The sequence below is a fragment of the Biomphalaria glabrata genome, chromosome 5, assembly GCF_947242115.1.
Source record: "Biomphalaria glabrata chromosome 5, xgBioGlab47.1, whole genome shotgun sequence".
NCBI lineage: Eukaryota > Metazoa > Mollusca > Gastropoda > Planorbidae > Biomphalaria > Biomphalaria glabrata.
In genome coordinates, this window is record NC_074715.1 from 49,652,349 (window position 1) to 49,678,532 (window position 26,184).

The 26,184-nt window shown below is 37.8% G+C and overlaps 1 protein-coding gene across 2 annotated transcripts; it reads right to left on the bottom strand.

Moving 5' to 3' along the window:
• Window positions 1–430: 430 nt before the first annotated feature.
• LOC106053104 (multiple epidermal growth factor-like domains protein 6) lies at window positions 431–19,105 on the bottom strand. Of its 2 annotated transcripts, XM_056031006.1 has the most exons (9): window positions 18,821–19,105; window positions 16,862–16,960; window positions 14,820–14,918; window positions 9,201–9,299; window positions 7,775–7,873; window positions 6,089–6,184; window positions 4,206–4,304; window positions 1,511–1,620; window positions 431–587 (listed from the first exon to the last, which is right to left on the bottom strand). In XM_056031006.1, the coding sequence occupies exons 1-9, from the start codon at window positions 18,894–18,896 to the stop codon at window positions 486–488; spliced, it is 879 nt and encodes a 292-aa protein (XP_055886981.1). In that variant the 5' UTR covers window positions 18,897–19,105; the 3' UTR covers window positions 431–485. The 2 variants fall into 2 exon arrangements, with proteins under 2 accessions (XP_055886981.1, XP_055886982.1); XM_056031007.1 differs by lacking the exon at window positions 16,862–16,960.
• Window positions 19,106–26,184: the final 7,079 nt, after the last annotated feature.

The window sequence follows — 26,184 nt, forward strand, 5'->3', positions numbered from 1 at the left end:
GTGGAATCAACGTTGGTATCGTCAGTTAGGAGAGAAAGAGTTAATGCTTCTTTTTTATTTCACTTGACTTGTCTATATATTGTTAACTCTTTCTCTCCGTAATTATTTACCACATTCTGGTGGAATCAACGTTGGTATCGTCAGTTAGGAGAGAAAGAGTTAATGCTTCTTTTTTATTTCACTTGACTTGTCTATATATTGTTAATGCTTTTTTTTATATAACTTGACCTGTCTATATATTGTGTGGGTTGATTTATTTCAAAATCTCGACAAATCTCGTATCACCAAATTAAAATAGGAAAAAAAGGTATATCACATGTTAATTTGTTGGTTTCATACAAATTTCTTGGCGAACCCCCCCCCCCTCCCCCTTAACAACAACAAGAAGAAACAAAAAATTAACGGAAGACAGTTTAAAAAAAAAAATCATGTTGCATGTTTGTTTCTTTCATTACAAAATTTGAATTAAACTTTTGTAGCGCCACCTAAAAGAATGTGATGCTGTGTGCTGATTCACGAAATGACTGACTTGAGTGTAGGCCTAGTGCAGATTTTGAGCCCAGAAGCGGGGGACTTTTGGAGGTATGCTGAGAAAGAAAAAAAAAATGTTTAGAATATTAAAATTTAAGGATCCCCCACACACTTATACAATCTTTTTTTTATTTTTTTTTCGCATTAGGGATTATCTCGCTTCTATTTTCTCTCTCTCTCTCTCTTTCTCTCTCTTTCTCTCTCAGGGGTTTGTTATGTTTTTGCCTGTAAATTGTCTGTATCTCATCCCTTCCAACACTTTCTGTTTCTCTTGTTTCTTTTCTCTTTACACTTTTGTTCCTTCTTTTTTTTTTTGTCTTCTATTTTCTTTTCTTTCTTTTTTTTTTCATTCCTTCTTTCCTCTTTTCTTTCCTATCTTCTTCTATCTCTAATACTTTTTAGATCTTTTTTTCTATTTTTTTTACTCCTTTTTCTTACTTGTCACAAAGATTTTTTTTTCTGTCAGTCTGGGTCAGCGGCTCTCAACCTTTTAAGCCCCTTTTTACAATCCACCACTCTGACGCGACCCCCTCCCACACACACACATACAGCAATAGAAGAATAGACAATAACAATCCATATTTTCGATGGTCTTAGGCGACCCCTGGCAAATCGTCAATCGACCCCCCAAGGGGGTCGCGACCCACAGGTTGAGAACCCCTGGTCTGGATGGATTCTTTTAAATTTTATTTCTTCCCATACTCCGATCAAGTTGAAATTTGTTACAATTATTCATTGTCGCTGACAACACATTTATCAATTTTTTAAAAATAAATTCACCAGTCAATCAATTAGTGGTAATTAATTAATTTTGTTTGATTTGGAAAAAAGGGAGATAAACATTGTTATATTGAGAGATGTAGCAGCGATTGAACGGTGCTCTCCCTTTACTCACTGTAGGCTTTGTTTTAAAAATTTGTATAAATTATTCTTGCTTCCTTCTTCAGTTTGGCCATGGTTTAAACGGACGTGAACTCACCTTGTAATTACAGATAACGAAAGCTCCCAACACCGCGATGATAAACAAGAGACTAATGTAGAACACGGCTATATTGAAATGTATGCTTTCATCTGTGTGAATGGATTCCTCTGTGAAATGTTTAATAATGAGACACATTACACAATACTCATATCTAGGCCTTCATGCAGTCACGGGATCGTCCAGGGGCGGACTGGCAATGCAGTGGAACCTCGAGATACGAGCTGCTCAACATACGAGTAATTCGAGATACGAGCAGCGTCGAGAGCGACATTTCTGTTCGTTTTACGGGCGACAATTCGAGTTACGAGTCGAGATTAATAGCTAAAACCAATCGACAATGATCGTGTGAAATCGGATCTTTCCGTTCTCACTCGGAATTGGAACCGTAATTGTCAGCGCGGGAAAATGGAGAGAAGTTGCCTCAGCCACTACTTGGACAAAAACAGCAGAGTGTGGGTACACCGTGATCTCGACCATTCGCACGTATCACAGCGCTTTACAAAAAGGCTTGTCTCGGTATTGTGACTGTTGTAGCTAGCGAGGTGAGTGATTTGAATCGGAATTATTCTCGTGCATCATGGGCCCCAAGAAAGTTGACGTCAGTACAAACCTCAAATGATACGAAGAAGAGGATGATATCCATCGACACGTAGCAGTGTTGTTTTGTTTAGGCTGTGTTGTTTACGTGGCCTTAGTTCTGTGCAGTCCTCCCTCGCTCCTCCTCCTCACCCACACTCAGCCGCAGTCGTCAGCCACCAGTCCCAGATACTATCCTGTATATTGACCATTGCTTTCAATACATTTGATTGATCACTTTCTTTTTGCATCTCTCATTTCATGATTTATTTTAAGTGTTTCATGTACATTTATTAATTCATAACATGTCTTTTTTTTTTAGCATTTAGGTCACTTTGGGACTTTATATAAGGTTAGAACCAATTCATTGGGTTTACTTTACTTTCTATGGGAAAAATTCGTGTGAGATCGACTTACGAGCTCGGGTCTGGAACGAATTAAACTCGTATCTCGAGGTTCCACTGAATATGGGCATTCGGGCTAATGGGCCGGTATCTAATGGGCTGATGCAGGGCCGGTCTTAGGGCACTGCAACCTATGCGGCCGCAGTGGGCCCCGCACTTTCATAGGCCCCGCGCTAACTCTAGTTGTAAATTATTAAATTAAACCATTTTAACTTATAACAGGGTTTCCGCGGTCTCCTGATTTTAGTAATGAAAATCTCCTGAAATTATTAAAATATCCTGAAAACTCAAAACATTTTCTGAAAAGTAGACAAAATTGTAATTTTTGGTGCGTAATTCAATATGGAAAACACCAATCCTACTCGCGATTTAAAAAAAATGGCATTATCAGCTTTCATTTAATAAAAATAATAGTGCAAACTTTAACCAAAACAGTACATTCCAATACTTCATTTACTGGAATAGTCAAAGTCATTTAAATATAGATCTAAATCTATCTCGATCTCTTAAGAAAATTAAAAGCGATATTTTGCTAGTCGTTAGTAAAAATCTAAAAGGCAGATCTGAATGTTTATCGACTTTATGTTGGAAATCTACCTTCTATTGTAGATGGCTCGTAAAGTTAATTTGATCTTGATTTTGCACTTAGTAAAGTAGGAGTAAAATGCAAAGATAAATTTATTTTCTAAAAAAAATTCTTAGTTTTCACTTATTATCCTTATCCCTACCCAGATTAGGCCCCGTGCAATCTTTTTCGCATAGGGCGCCGCATTCTGTAGGACCGGCCCTGGGCTGATGGGTCTGTCCAATGGGCCACTCTGAATAACAGTAAGTTACGTCAAAGTTGTTCTCCATCGCCTTATCTCTTATTAAAGTTCTTAACAGATTTCAAAGCCTTTAGTTTCGTAATACTGAATTCGCCTAAAGCCTTATACGGTGTTTCTGTAACAGGGCCGGCCCTAACAATTGCGGGGCTCTTTGCGGAACGGACTGAGCGGGGCCCAGTCTGGGTAAAGATTAGAATAAATGAAAATAAAGATTTGTATTAGAAAATAAATTAGTCTTTACATTACATTTTTATTAAAATGAAATCTTAATCGCGCGTAGGATTGGCGTTTTCCATATTGAATAACACCCCAAAATGACAATTTTGTCAATTTTTCAGGAGATTTATTATGAGTTTTCAGATTTTTATAATTTCAGCAGTTTTCCAGGAGTTCCTTTGAAAATCAGGAAGCCACGAGAACTCTGTTATAAGCAATAATGATTTAATATAATAATTTACACCTAGAAATAGCTTGGGCCTATGAAAGTGCGTGGCCCACTGCCGCAGAATAGGTTGCAGTGGCTTAAGTCCGGCCCTGTTTCTGTGCGTTTCAATTCTTTATGCACACTAAAAGACCAACAAACAATAAAGGTCTTTATTTTAAGTCTTAAAGAAATGGTGTTTGTGTGAACTTCTAAACTATAAAGAAATCTCCTGATGTTAAGAGGCAGTGTGGTATACAGTAGGCTTAGCCGAGACAAATGGTTATAGTAGGCCTTAACACTGACCTACGACGTCACAACCTGTGGGCAGTGGAGACCAATAGCTCGTTTCCATGTAGTACAGATCTGTGACGTGGCCACAGGTTGCGACGCTGCAGATTATTTTTCCAGGCGTTCTATGACAGTAGGTCTTGGCTTAGATCATTGAAAAGACGAGAACTCACCTTCGCAGAAAGGATTCACCAATCCTGATTTACATCCGAATAGACACGCCCCTGTTGTTCGATCACACTCCGGGTTGTCAGCTCTGCAGTGCATGCATGCTGTGGTTACGATCAGTGGATACACATTACGCAACTTTGCAGAGGCGTCAGAGTGTTGGGCCAGGGGAGGTGGGGGGGGGGGGGGGGAGACAGCCTAACCATTTTTGTCTTATCTTAAAAAAATACAAACGTTACTTCAAAAAAAAAAAGATGATAACAGGGAACGTTGAGGCTTACTGTTGTGACACGGTTACTGTGTGTGGTCAACCGTGACACACGGTCAAGTTTTTTGGGTATCGGAGAGTTAGGGGACTTGCGGGAAGTGACGAGTGTGTTGTAAATATGAAGAAAGGAAGTCATCTAGTGGAGTTGGTTATCTCTAGATAATGTTCGCCTTGTAAATATGTTAGGTTTGAATGCTGCACAATAAAAGGCAGTTTATACTTAAAAGGACTTGTTTCTTCACACTTACATTCTAATATTTCTTTTAAATTGGCGTTTTGTTAGCACTTTGATGGTTCATAAGCACGCTCAATGGTCATTGGAAGCAACCCCCGTTTCTTTTAAATTATTAAACAGTTAGTCTTCTTAACCTTTTCACTTATTATTTTTATATGAAAGATTTCTTATCCATATGCTAGAATAAATTCGTACAAGTGCACCTTCTTCCCTAGTGCTATTAGAGAATGGAATGGGTAGCCTGAATCAGACAGGAAAACCAAGGACTTAGCAGAGTTTAATTTGCTGATTGACATGAATGACTAGATTGAAACATGATAATTGTAGAACGTAATTATCTTCTCTTTTGAAGTAACATCTGTAGTCTATAGAATAGTAAGTAAAGTTCCCTTTTCAGACCTTGTGGTCTATAGGGCAGGTGATGGCAGGTTTCTGTGGCTAACGAGGGTGTCATGTGGCCAGCACAACGACCAACCGCCTTTACTTTTCCCTAACTAATGTCAGGTACCCATTAGAGCTGGGTGGACTCAGAGGCGCCCGAAGATCCCGAAATTAAAAATCCCAGTCTGCACCCGGTTCGGAAGCCAAGCGCTTTACCGCTCAGCCACCGCGCCCCCAGTCTATAGAATATGATACATTTAGAGGCGGTAGAGTTCTGGTCCTTGTTTCCCAGCCTTGCAGAAAACTGCAAGCAGCTTTAAAACAAAACGTACAATGGCAAGGGCAATGAAAATGTACGGGAAAATGTATCATATTCATTTGAGATGGATGTCACACGAAGCTATTTCTCTTCAGTAAACGTCACCGTTGGCCTAAAGGCTCATATACTACAACTTTCATTGCTTCATAGCAGACATTTCCAATATCCCATGTGATACCGAAACTAAACAGACTTCGAGAACGCATATTTCAATGTCAAGGTTGCAAATATCAACAAATGTTGATTTATCAGAATTTTGTTTTTTTTTCAGGACACACCGATATCATTATCTATATATCTTCAATTCATAAAACAAAATATGTTAAAATGATTCACTTATTGATATGATCGTCAAATAGATCTACTAGTTCTAGGCTAGTACTCGATCTAGATTTACATCTTTTATCATAGGAAGACATTGCCATTATTATCATATATAAGACCATAACCACGTGACTTTTTTTTTAAGTCAGAGATACGGAACTACCTCATTTTCTTAAGTAGAATCTGTGTTTACTTCACGAGCATCAGACATCTTGGTGGATATTTCGCCACTGGATTTATGTCAAAACGAGGCTATTATCAATTCTATACTAAGCCTCGACACTGACTGTGACGTGGCAACGAGCTATTGGTCAAAACTGCCCACACGTTGCGACGTCGCAGGTCAGCGTTGAATACCTACCTTTTTCACAGTCAAGCCCATAGTGACCAGGGTAGCATCCGTGCATGCAATGCCCGTCGCCTTGGTTACATGTGGTGTTTACACAAGTACTGCAGGCTGGAACAGCATAAAGATCAAGGATTCTAAACCGACTACCTTTATAGGATGCGAGTGCTGAGATTGGAACGCAGAGAGACAAAAGTAGAATAATAGGAGCAACAAAGTCTCATCGTATCAGAGCCGGCATGAGGCATAGGCTGATTAGGCAGCCGCCTAGGGTCTCCGTTTTGGTGGGGGCCTCGCTCAAAGAATGTTTTTTTAGAGCAAAAATTGCGAAACATGAATCTAATCTCAAACGTTGCAGAGCTCTCTCTCTCTCTATGTCTACCAGCCTCGTTCTCAACATAACAGAACTCTATGGCTCTATGTCTACTAGCCTCGTTCTCAACATAACAGAACTCTGTGGATTTATGTCTACCAGCCTCGTTCTCAACATAACAGAACTCTATGGCTCTATGTCTACTAGCCTCGTTCTCAACATAGCAGAACTCTATGGCTCTATGTCTACTAGCCTCGTTCTCAACATAGCAGAACTCTATGGCTCTATGTCTACTAGCCTCGTTCTCAACATAGCAGAACTCTATGGCTCTATGTCGACTAGCCTCGTTCTCAACATAGCAGAACTTTATGACTCTATGTCTACTAGCCTCTTTCTCAACATAGCAGAACGCTGGGGCTCTATGTCAACTAGCCTAGCTCTAGGTCTCTACTATTCTTCAAGGTTTATCCAGGAATGTTGAGATCTAATAGTCAGACTACATTTGTTAGAAGACCATTGCTTCTTCCTTTTAGTGTTGATTTAGAAATAGACACAGCAATGTTTTTAACTCATTGCATATTTTTTTGGGCCTTAAATTTTTTTTTGTTTTTCTCTTTCATTTGAGGCCGCTTTTTTTTTTCCCTTCGCCTAGGGCCTCCGAATACACAAGGCCGGCCCTAATCTTATTCTTAAGTAAAATGTGAAATTGACTTTTAACATTGACAAGAAAACGCGAAGAACTAGAGAAATAATAGTTGTCTATTGTGTATAGAAAATTTTTCAAAATATGCAGTCTCGAAATCACCAGTGTACAGAATAAAGAATAAAAAAAATAAGTACCTAAAATTGTGTCAATATTTCAGTATCGTAGGATCCAACTTTTAAGCTATTTCACTTATAGCGCAAAAGTAATTTTACAAAACTTAATATCAACTCACTCGCTCCGGTACAAATGTGTAACATTTTATTTCTATAGCTTTTCATTCTGGATCGAGTTAAAACTTTGCACAATTATTCATTGTTCCTAACAAAACATGAATCATTAAAAATTAGTTAAAATATTTAAGTAAATAATGGTAATTGAATTATTTCGTTTAATATTGAAAAGGAGAAATAAATATTACAGTATTGAGAGATATATGTTATTGTGTAGTTTTCCTCTTTGATATAGGCCTATTTTTTTTTTATTTTGCTTTTTTTTTACTAATTAGTTGGCAACTGGTATTTTTGAAAATGGCATCCTCGACATTGTTGATTGTGTCTATTCATTTCCAAATTTCTCCCAATCTTGTTCTTGTCCGACTTTTCTGAAAGTTCCATTGAGCTACACATGTCTTCAGTTTACTCACAAATACCCATCAAAACTTAACTGTATAAAGTGTACTCACTTCCATGGCAATCATAAAACTTGTGGCCAAGTAAACATCCGGAATGACACCTTCCAGAATGCCGATCACAAGACCCGTTACCAGAGCAGGCCCCACACACTAGACAGAGCAACACGAAAATACAAATTATTAGTGAAAGTAAATTAAATTTTCCCCTTTCAGACCTTGCAATCTATACGGATGATGATGTTAATTTCATGTTTCTTTTGGTCAACGGGCATTAATAAAATGACACGTAAAACGAGGTTTAGCCTTTTGAGTAGTCACGTGGGTCTTGTCAGTTAGTTGTAGAGTTTATCCAGAAGTAGCAGTGTCACTTCATCTTGTGATACTATAAGTGAAGGTGAGAACGGAAAGAAAGAATTATATATATATATATATATATATTGTGATGGATGTCAATCCTGTACTGAAGTCAATTGTAGATGATTGTTAGATTTCAATCAATTACTCAGCAAGCGTTTGGGTTTCTTGTTCGGGTGTATTCAATGTAATTGAACGACAGCACATAATCAACACACATCTATTTTAACAAGTGAAAACATGTGGTCAACACTGATGAACAATGAATAATAAGTTTAATCCAATAAAAAGCCACAGTCAGAGTCTCTGTCAAATAAAACACGTCTTTACCCAAGAGAATCCTAAAGCTAACTGTCCAGTCTCTAACCGAAAATATCCCAAGCGTCACTAGTCCCGTTCAATATACGTCTTTTATGGTGCGTCTCTAACTAACTAATAATATAATCAAGGTGCCTAACAATATATAACAATCTTCGCTGAGAACAAAAGAATTGAAGCGGCCTTAATCAAGAGGGAAAAAAAAAGAAAGCTGCCCTGTCCGCTAGCCCTGAATCAGAGGCATACACATGTATGAATTGTGGCAAAGTTTGCCGCTCTAGAACTGGCTTGATTAGCCGCACCAGATTCTGCCCCCGTCTCAAGATTAAACCAAAACCAGTGACTCATCTGGGCGCATCCATTGCCTTTCGAGACAAAAGGAGCAATATATATATAATGTCTCACACATCGCACACATTTTAAAAAAGTCTAATATAAAATACTGTAAACGTAGTTTGTGTATCACTGATCTAGCGCCATGTTGCATTGCATAGGGCGGCATAGGCAATATAAAATGCTATGAACATGGGTTTACCCGATTTTGTTAAAAAGTATTTTTCTTCAATAGCGATAAAATGTTTTGTTTTTTTTAATTATTATTTTTATTTTCAAGGCCTTGTTGTGGCAGAGACATTTAAAATAACTAGGTCTCCGCCGTGATCCACAAAGCATTCATGCCAAATTTTATTAAGATTGGTGAAACGGTTTTGATTTCTATTCGGGACATACATTCATACTCCTTACACTGTGATTTATATATTGGATAATCTCGTCTCTCAGCCATGCTGACGTCTGGGTTACTTACTGAACGTGCATTCATCTCCCCAGTGGCCATTCGTACATCCCTCAAGGCAAGCACCGGACTCAATGTCACACGCGCCACTTCCGGCACAGTTATGGCATTCTGGGAAATGCAAGTTTTAGTAGACAACATTAACATTGTTCGACAAAAAAAAAAACTTCTTTAACGTGCATATGAAGTCCCTGCACACTCATCGGAGGACAAAAAAAAAGAGGACAAAGACTTTTAAAGGAGGACACACCAATGAGAGACTAGGACTACAAACTATTCACTGACATGCGTCATTTATGTGTAAAAAGGAAAAGAAAAGTTCCCCTTTCAGACCTTGTGGTCTATAGGGCAGATAATGTAAAGATCATCTGTTTTCTGTGGCCTACGGTTAGCGAGGGTGTCATGTGGCCAGCACAACGACCAACACCTTTAATTTTCCCCAACTAACGTCAGATACCTATTAGTGCTGGGTGGACTCAGTCTTCACCAGGATTGAACCCACGGACACCGGTTCGGAAGCTAATCGCTCAGCCACCGCGCCTCCTACTTTTCCTACATATTCTAGATGCTTTGATTGATATGCTAGGTGACCTAGAAATTAGTCGAATTTATTTTTTTACCAATCTTTAATAAATTCACTCAGTCTGTCTGGTAACAAGTGTATACACTTTAATGCTCCCACACCCATTTTTCGATCAAGTTGAAACCGCACACATTTTTATTAGCATAGACAAGACAAGAATCAATATAAGTATTAATGGTAACATATTAGACAAAGGAAACTAATCCTTCATTATTCACAGATATGGCTAAATTTGTTGGGTTTAGTCTCAGTAAATAATTGTTAATAATATCACGCATTTTCCGCTCAAGTTGATACTTTAAACAATTATTTATTGTGCCTAACAGAACATGAATCAATAAACAAAATACTCGATTAATTAATCAATTAATAATTGATTAAGGGGATTGTTTATACATTATTGATAGATATAGTTTTAAAGGCGGAGTTCTTATCCTTAAAATAAGCTTTTTCTTTTAAAAATAAGATTTTCTTAAAATTTTCTTTTTAACCAATTGAAGCCATTTTATCTCGTTACATGTAAACCTTGTTAGTTTCATCTACTAAGTCTGATGTATAAGATATTCTGACTCAAAGACAAGGCCTTATTTATATTCTGTATTCCAGATCTAGTAATGGGACGCAATGGTGTCGCTATCGTGGTGTTAGGCGTGCGGACCTCACGAGTGACATCAACGTTTTAAAATGTGAGAAATAATACCACTTCAAAAGTAATTTGATATTAAAAGAAAAAAAAAGAATCAGGAGCATTTAATGCTGTGCACCAATCAATGTATTTAATATTAGGCTTTATTATTAACTGGAGTGATCGTTAAATGAACTTGTGTGTTACCCGTGCTTGTAATCGTGCTAGTATTTGTAATCGTGTTCGCATTATCGTAGTCTGTGAATCGTGACCAGTCTGTACTGTGTTATTGTGTGTATCAGTCGTGTTTTATTGAAATAAAGCCTTGTTTCTAAGGTTATGAATTGACTTAGTATATTACAATTTATTTCAATACAACCATTCTTAAATGGACAAGTTTTTGCGTCCCAATAGACTGGATGCTGATCCTAGTTCAACTAATGCTTCAGTTACATGGAAACATTGGATTTCTTGTTTTGACAGATTCGCAACGAAGGTAGGGGCTAGTGAAAGCGAACAGTTTGACCTGCTATGCAACTTTGTGTCTCCATCCTTATATCAGTATATTTCTACCTGTTCTAAATACTCAGAAGCAAAATCTATTCTTGAGAATTTATTTGTGAAGGCCCCTAATGAAACATTGGCCAGACATTTGCTTGCAACTTGCAAACAAGAAGTCGATCAAAGTCTTGATCAATTTGTACACAAGCTGAGAGTGATGGCCAGAGATTGTCAGTTCCGAGCTGTCAGTGCTGACAAAAATGAAGAGGACGCCATTCGCGATGCCTTTGTTAGCGGCATGCGTTCGAGTGTAATTAGACAGAGGCTACTTGAGAAAAGATCCCTTGACTTGAAAATGGCTTTAGATATTGCCAAGACTCTCGACATGGCCCAAAAAGAATCCAGTTCGTTTAGTACTCCGTCTCAATTGGTAGAGTCATCTCTTTCGTCATCGGCAATCTCAACCGAAGAAATGGTGGACTCAGAAACAATCGCAACAGTGAATACTAAATGTTTCTTTTGCGGAGGTAGTCGGCATCTCAGAGCGAAATGCCCTGCCAAAGACTGCATGTGTCATTCGTGCGGGAAAAATTGACATTTTTCGAAGGTTTGCAGGTCTCGCAACACTCCTATAACCAAAACAAAAGTCAAAACATCTCCTAGCCACGAGATTAAAAGACAATCTTGTAAAGATTGTAGCTGCATTAAGGACTCTACACATCTAACATCACTAATTGCTACTTCGTCTGTACCTGGTTTAACTAAATCAACAGTACACATCTCTGTAAATGGCGTGAATCTAAAAGCCCTAATTGATACAGGTAGCGGGGAAAGCTACATTTCTTCAAACATACCAAGAGAGTACGATTGGTCAGTGACACGTTCAAAGCACAAAATTTCTATGGCGTCATCTCAACTGTCAAGCGTCACAAGAGGCCAAACGTTTGCATCGCTAAAATACAAAGGGGAAGTTTACAATCAATTCAAACTTTCGTTACTAGATGAACTTTGCACTGATGTAGTGCTTGGGTTAGATTTCCTCGCATTACACAAAGAACTGATAATTCCATTCAACGGTGGTCGACCTGCATTTCATGTCTGCTCGCTCAATGCTGTTAAGGTAGAGGCACCACAATTGTTTGCAAATTTATCCCCTGATTGCAGACCTATTGCTACTAAATCTCGTCGTTACTCCTTCCAAGACACACAATTTATTAAAGCTGAAGTTGAGAAATTGATACGAAACGGTATCATTGAACCTTCCAAATCACCTTGGAGAGCTCAAGTCCTTGTCACGACCAATGAGCGGCACAAAAAGCGAATGGTCGTTGATTATAGCCAAACTATAAATAGATTTACTTACCTGGACGCTTACCCCATGCCTAGAGTGGATGAAATGGTGGAGAAAATTTCCAGGTATGAAATCTTTAGCACATTGGATCTGGAGAGTGCTTATCACCAAATACCTATCCAACAGAGCGAAAAGAAATACACAGCCTTCGAAGCTTGTGGTAAACTCTACCAGTTTTGCAGAATACCCTTTGGGGTCACTAACGGTGTAGCTTGCTTCCAGAAAACCATAGACACTATTATAGAAAAAGAAAAGTTGTCTGACACGTTTGCCTATGTCGACAATGTAACAATATGTGGTACAGATGTAGACTCCCATAACAAAAATCTGTTGCATTTTCAGAAGGTAGCTCTGGAATACGGAATAACTTTCAACGAAAATAAAAGTGTATTTGCTACTAAGAAGGTAAAGCTGCTTGGATATGAACTATCCAAAGGGCATTTGAAGCCGGACCCTGATAGATTTCAAGCTCTGCGAGATTTGCCACCTCCAAAAGATCTGAAGTCTCAGAAAAGGATTGTAGGACTTTTGGCATATTATGCTCACTGGATACCAAATTTCTCCTACAAAATGTATCCTATAATGAAAAATCAAATTTTTCCTGTACCTACAGAAGTAAAAACAGCGTTGGAAGACTTGAAAGAAGAATTGCAGAAAGCAGCAATTTTCACCATAAAGTATGACCATCCTCTAATTGTGGAAACTGACGCTTCTGACATCGCAGTAGCTGCCACTTTAAATCAGGAGGGAAGACCTATTGCATTCTTCTCTAGAACTCTTTCACCTACTGAAAGGCATCAATCTGCCATAGAGAAAGAAGCCACTGCAATAATTGAAGCCATACGCAAATGGAAGCATTATTTGTGTGGCAATCATTTTACCCTTATTACGGACCAGCGGTCTATTTCATACATATTTAAAGACACTCATGACAAGAAAATTAAAAACGATAAGATACAAAGGTGGAAATTGGAACTGGCAAGCTTCAAGTTTGATATACAGTATAGACCTGGGAACGCCAACACAGCAGCAGACACCTTGTCTAGAGGGCACTGTGCAACCATGACGAAACAAAGTAGCCTGAAGACGTACCATGACTACCTGTGTCATCCAGGTGTCACTAGACTTCTACATTATGTCAGGTCAAAGAACTTACCCTTCTCGGTTGAAGAGGTCAGACAGACCATTCAACAATGCAGAACCTGCAATAGAATTAAACCGCAATTCTATAAAGAATTTGCAGGTACGCTCATCAAGGCCACACAGCCGTTTGAAAGAATAAGTGTTGACTTTAAAGGTCCTTTGCCATCAGCTACTCGCAACAAGTATTTGTTAACAATGATTGACGAATATTCGCGGTTTCCATTCGCTTTTCCCTGTCCTGATATGACATCTAAGACAGTAATAAAGTGCTTCGACCAGTTATTTTTCCTCTTTGGAACACCCAGTTACATCCACTCTGATCGTGGCACATCATTTATGTCCACAGAAACTACAGAATATCTACATTCTAAGGGCATAGCCACTAGCAGGACAACGCCCTATAATGCCAAAGGAAATGGGCAAATTGAAAAGCTGAATAAAACATTGTGGCAGGCTATTTTATTAGCATTGGACTCAGGGAAGTTGGAACTATCACAGTGGGAATCTGTGTTGCCCCAGGCACTTCACTCAATTCGATCATTACTGTGTACTTCTACTAATGAAACTCCACACGAACGGATCTTCAAATTCAACAGAAGATCGCCAACGGGAACCTCCTTGCCTACTTGGCTACAGAACCCAGGCAAAGTATTACTAAAATCCCCTGTAAGATCTTCAAAATTTGACCCATTGGTACAAGAGGTTGAACTTATTAGCTGCAACCCACAGTACGCCCATATACGATTTCCAAACGGCCGGGAGGAGACAGTGTCGCTTAGGCACCTGGCGCCAAAGGAAAGTTCCACGAACGACTATTTCGAACCAGAGAACGGTATTCTGCCTCAACAGGTCGGTGACTCTTTGGATCTCTCACCAGGGAGTCGCTACGTGCCTGAAACTATCAGTAATTCACAGAGTCCCACCCCAATGATGTACAACCAGCCAGAAGTCATCAGTGACTCACATGGGAGCCACCCAATGCCAGAGGCCAATATTGACTCGAGTCCCGTACAGGACAGTTACGACTTGCAAGGAGAAAAGTCTACGCCAGAGATACCTCCGGATCCTTCCCTTCATACGCATGGTTATAATCTAAGACCCAGAAAGAAATAAAGGAGGGGTGAATGGAGTGATCGTTAAATGAACTTGTGTGTTACCCGTGCTTGTAATCGTGCTAGTATTTGTAATCGTGTTCGCATTATCGTAGTCTGTGAATCGTGACCAGTCTGTACTGTGTTATTGTGTGTATCAGTCGTGTTTTATTGAAATAAAGCCTTGTTTCTAAGGTTATGAATTGACTTAGTATATTACATTAACAAATTAAAGCAAGGAAATAATTAACTGAGAAAGTTCAGGTGTGAGGATGTTCGCAATTGCTATTCGCACCCGATGACACCAACCCTAGCAACACTTCTGCTTGGACGTTACCTAGGATGCAGATGTCGCCACGAAAACCTGTCCTGCATCCGTTGTGGCACACGCCTTTTATCTGTGAACAGCTTCCATTACCTGCGCAGTTACTACATACTAAACAAAATAAAGAGATATAGTACGATTTAAGAAATTTTAAAAAGAAAAAGAAAATTGAAAAAAAAGTGAGAAATATAGAGTGAATGATAGCGAGGAGGCTGAGAAAACGCACAGAAACGTAACACAAGGAATGTAAAAACACAGAAAGTAAACACATAAAAACTAAACACATAATATGTAGCAACGTAATTGATTCAGAGTTTAGATATTGATTGCGTACTTAGAATATTTCACTGCATTATGTGATAAAATGTATATTCATTGATGGCGGCATTTGCCAGCATATGTATTACTTATTTATACGCAACAAATGGAGAGTCTGTTGTGCTGTGATATTAGCTGTAGACTTAGAGATAAAAAGTAGCATAGACTCAAGTGGAATCATACTAATATGTTCAAGTGAATGTCACACAAGAAAGGTGACAATGCCACCAGTAAAAATTGTTGAGATTGATCAAAGGTCTTTATACATGAATATAAATTATAAAGAGTCTACATTGGAAGGGGGATAAGCGATCCAATTCTCAACATCTCATTTGTTGACGTGGGCAGTCGGAGGGCTAATGCCCTTAGCTTACTTTCTAGATCGTTAAACTATTCCATGACAAATGGAAAGTGCCAAAGTGAATAGGCAGTGGCAGCTACGAAATGACATGGTGATAGTGATAAATTGTACAGGAGATGACGTCCCTACCAGGGATGGACGTGTAAGTGACACAGTGTAATGGGGTGTCATGGAACAAAGTGTAATGGAGTGGCATGGAACAAAGTGTGATGGGGTGACATGGAACAAAGTGTGATGAAGTGACATGGAACAAAATCTGATGGAGTGACATGGAACAAAGTGTGATGGAATGACATGGAACAAAGTGTGATGGAGTGGCATGGAACAAAGTGTAATGGAGTGGCATGGAACAAAGTGTAATGGAGTGACATGGAACAGGAGTGACATGGAACAAAGTGTGGTGGAGTGACATGGAACAAAGTGTGATGGAGTGGCATGGAACAAAGTGTAATGGAGTGGCATGGAACAAAATGTAATGGAGTGGCATGGAACAAAGTGTGATGGAGTAACATGGAACAAAGTGTGATTGAGTGACATGGAACAAAGTGTGATGGAATGACATGGAACAAAGTGTGATGGTGTGGCATGGAACAAAGTGTAATGGAGTGGCATGGAACAAAGTGTGATGGGGTGACATGGAACAAAGTGTGATGAAGTGACATGGAACAAAATCTGATGGAGTGACATGGAACAAAGTGTGATGGAGTGACATGGAACAAAGTGTGATGGAATGACATGGAACAAAGTGTGATGGAGTGGCATGGAACAAAGTGTAATGGAGTGGCATGGAACAAAGTGTAATGGAGTGACATGGAACAGGAGTGACATGGAACAAAGTGTGGTGGAGTGGCATGGAACAGGAGTGACATGGAACAAAGTGTGATGGAGTGACATGGAACAAAGTGTGATGGAATGACATGGAACAAAGTGTAATGGAGTGACATGGAACAGGAGTGACATGGAACAAAGTGTGATGGAGTGACATGGAACAAAGTGTAATGGAGTGACATGGAACAAAGTGTGATGGAATGACATGGAACAAAGTGTAATGGAGTGACATGGATCAGGAGTGACATGGAACAAAGTGTGATGGAGTGACATGGAACAAAGTGTGATGGAGTGGCATGGAAAAAAGTGTAATGGAGTGGCATGGATCAAAGTGTAATGGAGTGACATGGAACAAAGTGTAATGGAGTGACGTGGAACAAAATGTGATGGGTGACATGAAACAAAGTGTAATGGAGTGACAGGGAACAAAGTGTAATAGAGTGACATGGAACCAAGTGGAATTATATATTATTTTTTCTCTCTAATAACTATGCACACATCTGATTGTCTCCTATACCAGCTCCGCCTCTGATTAGAAACAACTTACACTCGTCACAACTTAGGCCCATGTAGCCAATCTTACAACCCCCAGTACAACGTCCATCTTGAGGGTCACAGGTCGTGGGGTCAGAACAGTTTCCACACACTGAGGAGACACAGACACCATTTTAAACTAACAAACACGTTTCAGCTACATTATTCTACATATATGTTTTCTAATTTAAAGGAAATTAACCATTTTTAATAGAATCTATAATCTAAAAGAAGCGAGGTGGTTGAGTGGTCTCGGGTTCGAATCTCAGTGTAAGTTGGGATTTCGAATTCCGGGAACTTAAGTCCTTGAGTCCACCCAACACTAATGGGTAGGCTACCTGCAGAGGTGTAGCAGGGAGGGGGAGAATGTTGAAATCCCTCCGGGGCCCAACTTAAGGGGGTCCCCCAAATGAATGTTTTTTTACATTAAATATTACGCAAAATGCAGGGCCCCTCCCTCCGGGCCCCCAAATGATGGCAAATTCCTAGATACGCCACTGGGTACCTGACATTAGTTGGGGAAAGTAAAGGCAGTTATTCGTTGTGCTTGCTACATGACACCCTCGTTAAACGTCGACCATAAAACATATGCCCTTTACATTGTATGCCCTACAAATTGCAAGGTCTGAAAATAGTACGTTACTTGATTTAGGCAACTATCATGCATTAAAAATAAAGTGAAGAGCGGTTCAAATATCATCCTACTTGAGTGTATTAGGGCACGATATTCAACCCATGAGAGAACATACTAAATGCTTCACTTCTCTCTGGGCACTTCTAGTACGCTGCACTGTACTTTATAATGGATGCAAACATGGAATGGATTGCCTGAATTCACCAACAACTTAGCAGAGTTTAAGTCATCGATTAACATGTATGACTAGATTGACACATGAAAGGCGTAGGATGTAATTATCTTCTTTTTTTGAAGTTACGTAAGTAATCTATAAGATAATCTTATCTTATCATCATTATTTGAAATACAGACGTTGCTTCAAAAAAAGATGATTGCGTGTGTTCCTAGGTCAATCTAGTCATGCATGTTAATCAATGACAAATTCTGCCAAGTCAATGGGCTTCCTGGCTGACTCAGGCAACTCATTACATGATCTAATAGCACTAGGAAAGAAGGAGTATTCTTACGCATTTGTCCAGGAATAAGGAGCAAGGAATGTATCTTTATCTTTGTGGCTTTCTGAGTATTTTTATTATTATTTTTGTTTTATTTTGTATTTGAAGAATATGGTTCAGTGTTAGGGTTAGGGGTTAGGGTTAAATTTAGTGAGTTTACTAAAGGAGTTAAGATAAGAGAGACTAATTTCGTCATAAGCGGGGCCGCATACCATGGGCTAATCTAGTCGTGAAGGTTAATTAAAGACTTAAACTCTAAGTCACTGCTTTTTCTGGCTGAGTCAGGCAACTCTTTCCATGCTCTAATGGCAGAAGGGAAGAAGGAGCTATTGCACAGATTAGTATCATGCATCCCACGCCATTATTTATATTTATATAATACAGACGTTATTTCAAAAAAGAAGATGATTACGTCCTACGCGTCAAACATATTAACCAATGACTTAAATTCTGCCAAGCCACTGGTTTTCCTGGCTAGCTCAGGCAACCCATTCCATGCTCTAATTGCACTAAGGAAGAAGAAGCATCTGTACAAAATTTGTCCTAGCATATGGAACGAGGAATCTTATCTTATCTTATATAATACAGACGTTACTTCCTAAAAGAAGATGATTACGTCCTACGCGTCACGTCATGCATTAAGTCATGCATGTTAACCAAAGACCTAAATTCTGCCAAGTCACTGGTTTTCCTGGCTAGCTCAGGCAACCCATTCCATGCTCTAATAGCACTGGGGAAGAAGGAGCATTTGTACAAATCTGTCCTGGCATATGGGACGAGGAATGTTCAAGAATACTCAGTGAAAATGGACAATACTTAATAAAAAATAAAGTGAACTTACTGTAACTTATAGGATTGTGACCCAGACCATGAAGTACACAATAGCTGAGAAATACAACTAGACAAACAAGAACCATGACTTGGACCACACTCAGCGAATAGCGAAAGTTTTTAAAAACTTTTCAGATGTCCGGACACCAATAAAATAACAAAATACTTGCTATACAATACAAGACTAATTTTCAGGTAACAAAGTGGTTAATAACCACCATAGGCTGGTATATTATATATATATTTTGAAAAGTTGAACAATTTAAAATGTTCACATATGTATACAGATATTGAGAATGTCCTCTTCCTGTAAGAGATGCAACAGTAAGGAGTGTAATTTCTTATCTTATAGGAAATACCCATTAAAAATTAAGGCGCCTAAAAAAAGGCGAAAGATAATGTGCAGCTACATGTATACCTCATTGTACTTTTAAACTAAAAAAAAAAGCTAAAAAGTTGCTTTATTTTAATAGTTTAAATTTACTTTGTACATCAAATATTTTTTTTTTCTTTTTTTAAAACTAATATGGTGGAAGAGAAACATAATTTATTGCAAGGGAAGTAAACGTGGATAATGGGTACGAATTCTTTATCAACACAGTTATATCCCTTTGAATGTAAGATCTGCGTGCTCTTTTCAATTCTTTTCTATTGATATATATATCAATTCTCATAGAACCAAAAATAAAAAGTTCAGAAAATTAATATAGTCCTTCCCTATCACTTCATTCCCGGTCATTTCATCCCCAATTAAGTTTTTTTTTTCGTAGTCATTGTGTAATTGTGCTGTTACGGCTTCAACTTTAAGCCGTTATTTTATCTACTATATAAATACGTTTATTTAGAATGCTGTTTGATATTTTTGACAAGTTATTATAATGTGTTTATAGTGTTCCCCTTCCTCTCTTCATAGTTGTTGAGAAACCATTAAGCCACTGTTACATAAGATCTGAACGAAGTGGCCGTCTCCTTTCCAATAGGACTAAAACAGAAAGATTTAAAAACTCCTTTATCCCACGGTCAGAGTGTTACAAGATCAGCTGTCGTCATCGAGAAGTACATAGAAGTCTAATTCATAAAGCGCTGGTTGTGAATGTGTATGTGTTTCGTGTGTGAATGTTGTTCGAATTTTTCATCTATACTGTTATTGTACAGTAGTTACGCTGAGGTTGTCTAAATACACACTAGCTGAACACAGAACCAGATCTACCTTAGTCAACACTAAACTTAAAAAGGAAACAACAGTCATAATCAATCATCACACTTTAGATCAAAGCAACTTAAAAAATAACCTAACATACACATCCATAACACTAAAGAAGATTACCCATCACAAATGGAAGTTCTCAATCAGACACAGCAGAAATAAATACCTATCACTGTTAATGTTAATAGCAGGGGATGTAGAGTCAAATCCAGGGCCTAGATCTAAAGATAGATGCAACATCTGCAAAAAAGTATGCACCATGAAACAGAAAGCCATTCAATGTGACACCTGCGATGAATGGTACCATGCATCATGTCTCCATATGAATACACCTGTGTATTATGCCTTAGGCAACAAAGATGCATCATGGCACTGTGTACCGTGTGGGTTACCTCAGTTTACATCAGGACTGTTTGATTCCTTTGATGCAGACACTTCTAACCCATACAACATCCTAAACACCATCCCAAACCAAACTCACCAACCACTAGCCAGATCCACTCCTGTTAAACCTAAATCTACTAAAATTAATACAACAGCCTCACTAAACAAACCTACTAAAGAAGTAACACCAAAATACCTTAAAACCTTAGTAATAAATTTTCAAAGCATTAGGAACAAAACAGCAGACTTAGAAATTTTATTAGAATGTGAGAAACCAGACATAATTGCAGGCACAGAAACTTGGCTACATCCCGAAATTTATAATGCAGAAATTTTCAATAGTAATTATGAAATTTTTAGAAAAGATAGGGCTGATAATCATGGAGGAGTTCTTTTAGCAATAAAAAACACTCTTATAGCAGAAGAAATTACCTTACCTAACTCAAAAAATATAGAATCAACATTTTGTAAAATTAATACCACCTCAACATCCCTAATAATAGGCAGCATTTACAGACCACCAAATTCTAGTTTAGAATACATGCAGGAACTATGTAATCAGATTACTACACTTAAAGAGACAAATAAAAATGCAGTTTTTTGGATTATGGGTGATTTCAACCTACCTGATATAAATTGGAAAACACTAACCATAGATAAACACCAAAACCTTAAGGACATAAATGAGCTTTTCATAGAAACGTTACACAACCTAAGTTTAGATCAAATCATTAAAAAGCCAACTAGATTAAACAACACATTAGATCTCTTCTTAACCAACAGACCTGGATTAGTAGTTGATTATGATATTATCCCTGGTCTATCAGACCATGAGATCATAAAAATACACAGTCAGATAAAAGCAGTAGCCAATACAAAACCCAAAAGAAAAATCTTACTCTGGAATAAATGTAACCTAACACAACTACACCAAGCTGCATTAAACTTTCAACAAACATTCTTATTAGAAAAAGACATTAACCAACCAGTCGATGACCTCTGGAATTTCATTAAAAACCATCTTAAAAGCATTATAGAAAATCATATACCAACTAAATACACATCAAACAAAATAAATAAATGCTGGTTTAATAATAGACTAAAGAAGCTTTGTAAACAGAAGGAAAACCTCTATAGAAAATTTAAAGAAACTAATGCAGAAAGAGTTTACAAAAAGTATATAAAAATTAAACACTTAACCCAAAAAGTAAGCAGACAGCTGCAGAGTGAATACATAAACAATGTAATATCTAAAGATAACAACAAAAACCTATGGTCATACATTAAGTCTAAGAAAATGGAAACAACAGGCGTAGCGCCATTAAAAGATGAACATAACATAATACATAATGATAATGAAACTAAAGCAAACATTCTAAACAAATACTTTGCATCAGCATTCTCAGCCCCAGGAGACAAAGACATATTACTGAATTTGAACCAAGTAGACAACATAGAAGATATAGTAGTACAAGAAAATGGAATTCAAAAACTATTAGCCAACACCAAACCAAATAAAGCTTCTGGACCTGATGGTATTCCAGCTAGATTACTCAAAGAACTAAGTAATGAGCTAGCCCCAGTGTTCAAAATACTCTTTCAGGCTTCACTTAACCAGGGCAGAGTACCAAAGGACTGGAAAGAAGCTAATGTCACCCCCCTATTTAAAAAAGGAGAAAAATCTGACCCAGGGAACTACAGACCAGTATCACTTACCAGCATCACATGTAAAATCCTAGAACACATAATATGTAGCAACATCATAAACCACTTAGACAAACATAATGTCCTCACACCATACCAACATGGCTTTAGGAAATATAGATCATGTGAAACACAACTAATAGGACTAATTGATGATTTTTCAAAAGGTTTAGATAATAGTGAACAAATAGATGCTATCTTACTAGATTTTTCTAAGGCTTTTGACAAAGTTCACCACCATAGTTTGCTTAAAAAATTAAAATATTTCGGCATTAATGGTCCACTGCATCAGTGGATTAAAGACTTTCTGATAGGGAGAGAACAAACTGTAATAATAAATGGTTCTAAATCAACACCGATAACAGTAAACTCAGGTGTACCTCAAGGAACAGTCTTCGGTCCACTACTATTTTTAATTTACATAAATGATTTACCAAATTGCATTACTTCAGGAACAAAAGTCAGATTATTTGCAGACGATTGCATAATATATAGAACAATAAAAACAACACAAGACACAGATATTTTACAAAGAGAATTAGATGAATTACAGAAATGGGAATCAAATTGGAGCATGTCTTTCCACCCAGAAAAATGTCAGTTGTTAAGAGTAACAAAAAAACTAAAACAAATTAATTCCACTTATCTTATTCATGGCAAACCAGTAACACAGACTAAAAACGCAAAATACTTAGGTGTTATAATAAATGAAAAACTGTCATGGAATCCACATATTGATGAAACTACAAAAAAATCAAACAAAGCATTAGGATTTATTAAAAGAAATTTCTATAAATCAAATAAGAAAATAAAACTAAAATGTTATTTAACCTTGGTTAGGCCAATAATAGAATATGCATCCTCTGTTTGGGACCCCTCTTCTCAAGAAAACATTAAGAAACTAGAACAGATACAAAATAGAGCAGTGCGATTCATAACAAACGAATATTCACATTTGACTAGAGTAACACCTTTAGTAAAATCACTAAATTTAGAAAGCCTTCAGGACAGAAGGCTCAAAAGTAAAGTAGCAATAATACATAAAACACTGAACCATAATCTTCAAATACAAAAACAAAATTTAATAAAATACTCTGAAAGACACAAAGATAAAGGCACATTCCTCGTCCCATATGCTAGGACAAATTTGTACAAATACTCCTTCTTCCCTAGTGCTATTAGAGCATGGAATGGGTTGCCTGAGCTAGCCAGGAAAACCAGTGACTTGGCAGAATTTAAGTCATTGGTTAATATGCATGACTAAATGCATGACGCGTAGGACGTAATCATCTTCTTTTTTGAAGTAACGTCTGTATTATATAAGATAAGATAAGAAGATGTAGTCAAACTGAAATTCCATTTGATTGGATCAATAAAATTATCTTATCTTTAATGAAAGCATATATGTAAATAAGCAGATACATTGTAAAGATGGGTTTCTATTTAGTTTTATTGTTTTTTATTTGATGTAGGGATGTCACATATTGCATGAATAATGATGAAAGGCCAAGGTGTGGTGAAAGTAGTGGAGATCTTTGGAGAGATGAGAACGACTAGAATACTTACGATCATGCCGCTATTAACTTGTCTCCAGACGGCCATCTTTCACTTTATCTTTATTTGTCAATCGCTCTTTCTTGAATATGAGCACGACATTTTAAACTTGGCGTTTTTATTTATTTATTCACGTTGAATTCAACCCTCCTCTGGAACCGATTTCGTTTTGCCTTAATACGCTTTGTTTTAATCCTCGTTATGAGATTGAATGTTATAAATTGTGGCATTGAACAACGACGTTTAACCCTTAACCTTCGTGTGGTACTTTAGCCTTTAAACATGAACATTGCAATTTCATTTTGTATGTCTTCATTGTAAAACAGCTCAGCACTTTAAGGGTTAAGGAAGAAATATGCAACACTGACCAAGAAATTGTAAATCAATCAATTACTATCAATGGCCTATCTTATTGAATTCTATTAACACACAAAAAAACAATTGGTACCTCTATATCTATAGATGTTAAATTTATATATTTTTAAAGACATTAAAGTCTATTTTTATTTAATGTGTCACTTTTGTCATTAAAAAAAATAAATTTAATATTGACGAATTTGGGACGTAAGGGCAGTTGGTCATTGTGCTGGGCCAACACAGACATAGAAACAGATGACCAAATGACCATAACAACTTTTACCCCCCATAAATCGTCTAAGAAGGGGGTATTCGTGAACAAGCAAAGCCCAAATTTCAGGAGAAAAAAAAAACCACCCCCCTTTTTTAGACCTGGGTCAAAAAAAAATTACGACACATAGAAAGCAATGCTTGAATGTCGTTAGCAAATGAGACAAATTGTTAGTACGTTTCGCTCCAAATGTAAACATTTTATCTTCTCAGGGAGAATAAGGGAGATCAGCAAGTAGCCTGGCCTGATTTAACTAGCCCTTGTCCAAGACAACATTTAATTTTCTAACAGATTCTTGTTACAGTGTTGATGTCTTTTCATTGGATCGAAGTGTGGCAGTATTAACGAGTAGATGTCGACGTGTACTATTTTAAAGTGTCCGGGTCTTATTGTTATTAAAATCTCTAATGTTTTCCGTGAGTGTAATATTATGCTTATAAGTGTCTGCCTCTTAATGTGATATCAAAGTCCTACACTTTCTGAGGTTTTCTTACCATCGAACCAGTACACCAATAGACATTATGGAGAACTGTCTGCACTTAAGACTTTTCAACATCCACCATACAATATAATTGCATTGGAAAATAATATACATCGGTCACCAATCTATGACTAGGGTAACAGTCGTCGTTCTGGATTCGATGTTCAGATGAACGAAGAAAGGATTGACCATCTGATTGACCACCTGATTGACCATCTGATTGACCATCTCATTGACCATCTCACTGACCATCTCATTGACCATCTCATTGACCATCTCATTGACCATCTCATTGACCATCTCATTGACCATCTCATTGACCATCTGAATGACCATCTCATTGACCATCTCATTGACCATCTCATTGACCATCTCATTGACCATCTGAATGACCATCTCATTGACCGTCTCATTGACCATCTCATTGACCATCTGAATGACCATCTCATTGACCATCTCATTGACCATATGAATGACCATCTCATTGACCATCTCATTGACCATCTCATTGACCATCTCATTGACCATCTGTTATACGATGCTATACAAAAAACAACGACCCTTTGAGTGAAAAAATTGGTCTGGTTGGTGAGTTAGCTCTGTACGGAGGCAGGGCAACTCTGCATAGAACTGCTGCCTTCCTTTTCGTTGTTGTCAGAGAATAGTGTTCTCAACACGGGGCCTCGGAGCGATGAGACTTTCTCGGATTCGATGTGTAATGTTTGAGAGAGATAGACTTATACCAACTTAATGAAAAAAAACAACATGTGGGCTCTTAGCTATTTACAGATGACAAATAAATAAATAAATAATAAATAAATTATAGTTTTTATATAGCGCTACTTTCATGCTTATATCATGCTCAGAGCGCTATGGCCCAATCTCATGTGTGGATCATTGTGAGTGTGTGTGTGTGGGGGGTATCTGGGAGAAGGTTTTTCCGTGCTGCCTTTAGGCGCCCACTAAACACATCTCTGCTCGAGTCGGGTGTCGAACCTCGAGCCCTTTCATAGGTGGCCAAGACAAGAAAGTTCAAGCGTATTTACCCTCTCGACCACGCTTCCCATGATACAGCAATTATAATATAAAAAATCTCGAGCTCTGCTTTGCGTATACTCGATTACCGTAAAAAAAGTGTCATTGCTATATTTTGTGTTTGTAATACATTAAGTTACATTTTTATCTACCGATTGGACCCGGAGAAACCTGACGTCTTGTTTGTCTACGCTGTTAGCTTAAATAATCAAACCTACCCTTGCCACGTATGCGGCCGGCTTTTTAAAGCTAGGATGGTACTTTACAGCCATCTTCGATTTTATGGGATATGAGAAACGTGCACATCTTCGATTACGAAGGAGGAGCTATATTTATAGCTTAAATAATTATATACTTATAAGCATAATAATACATTCAAGA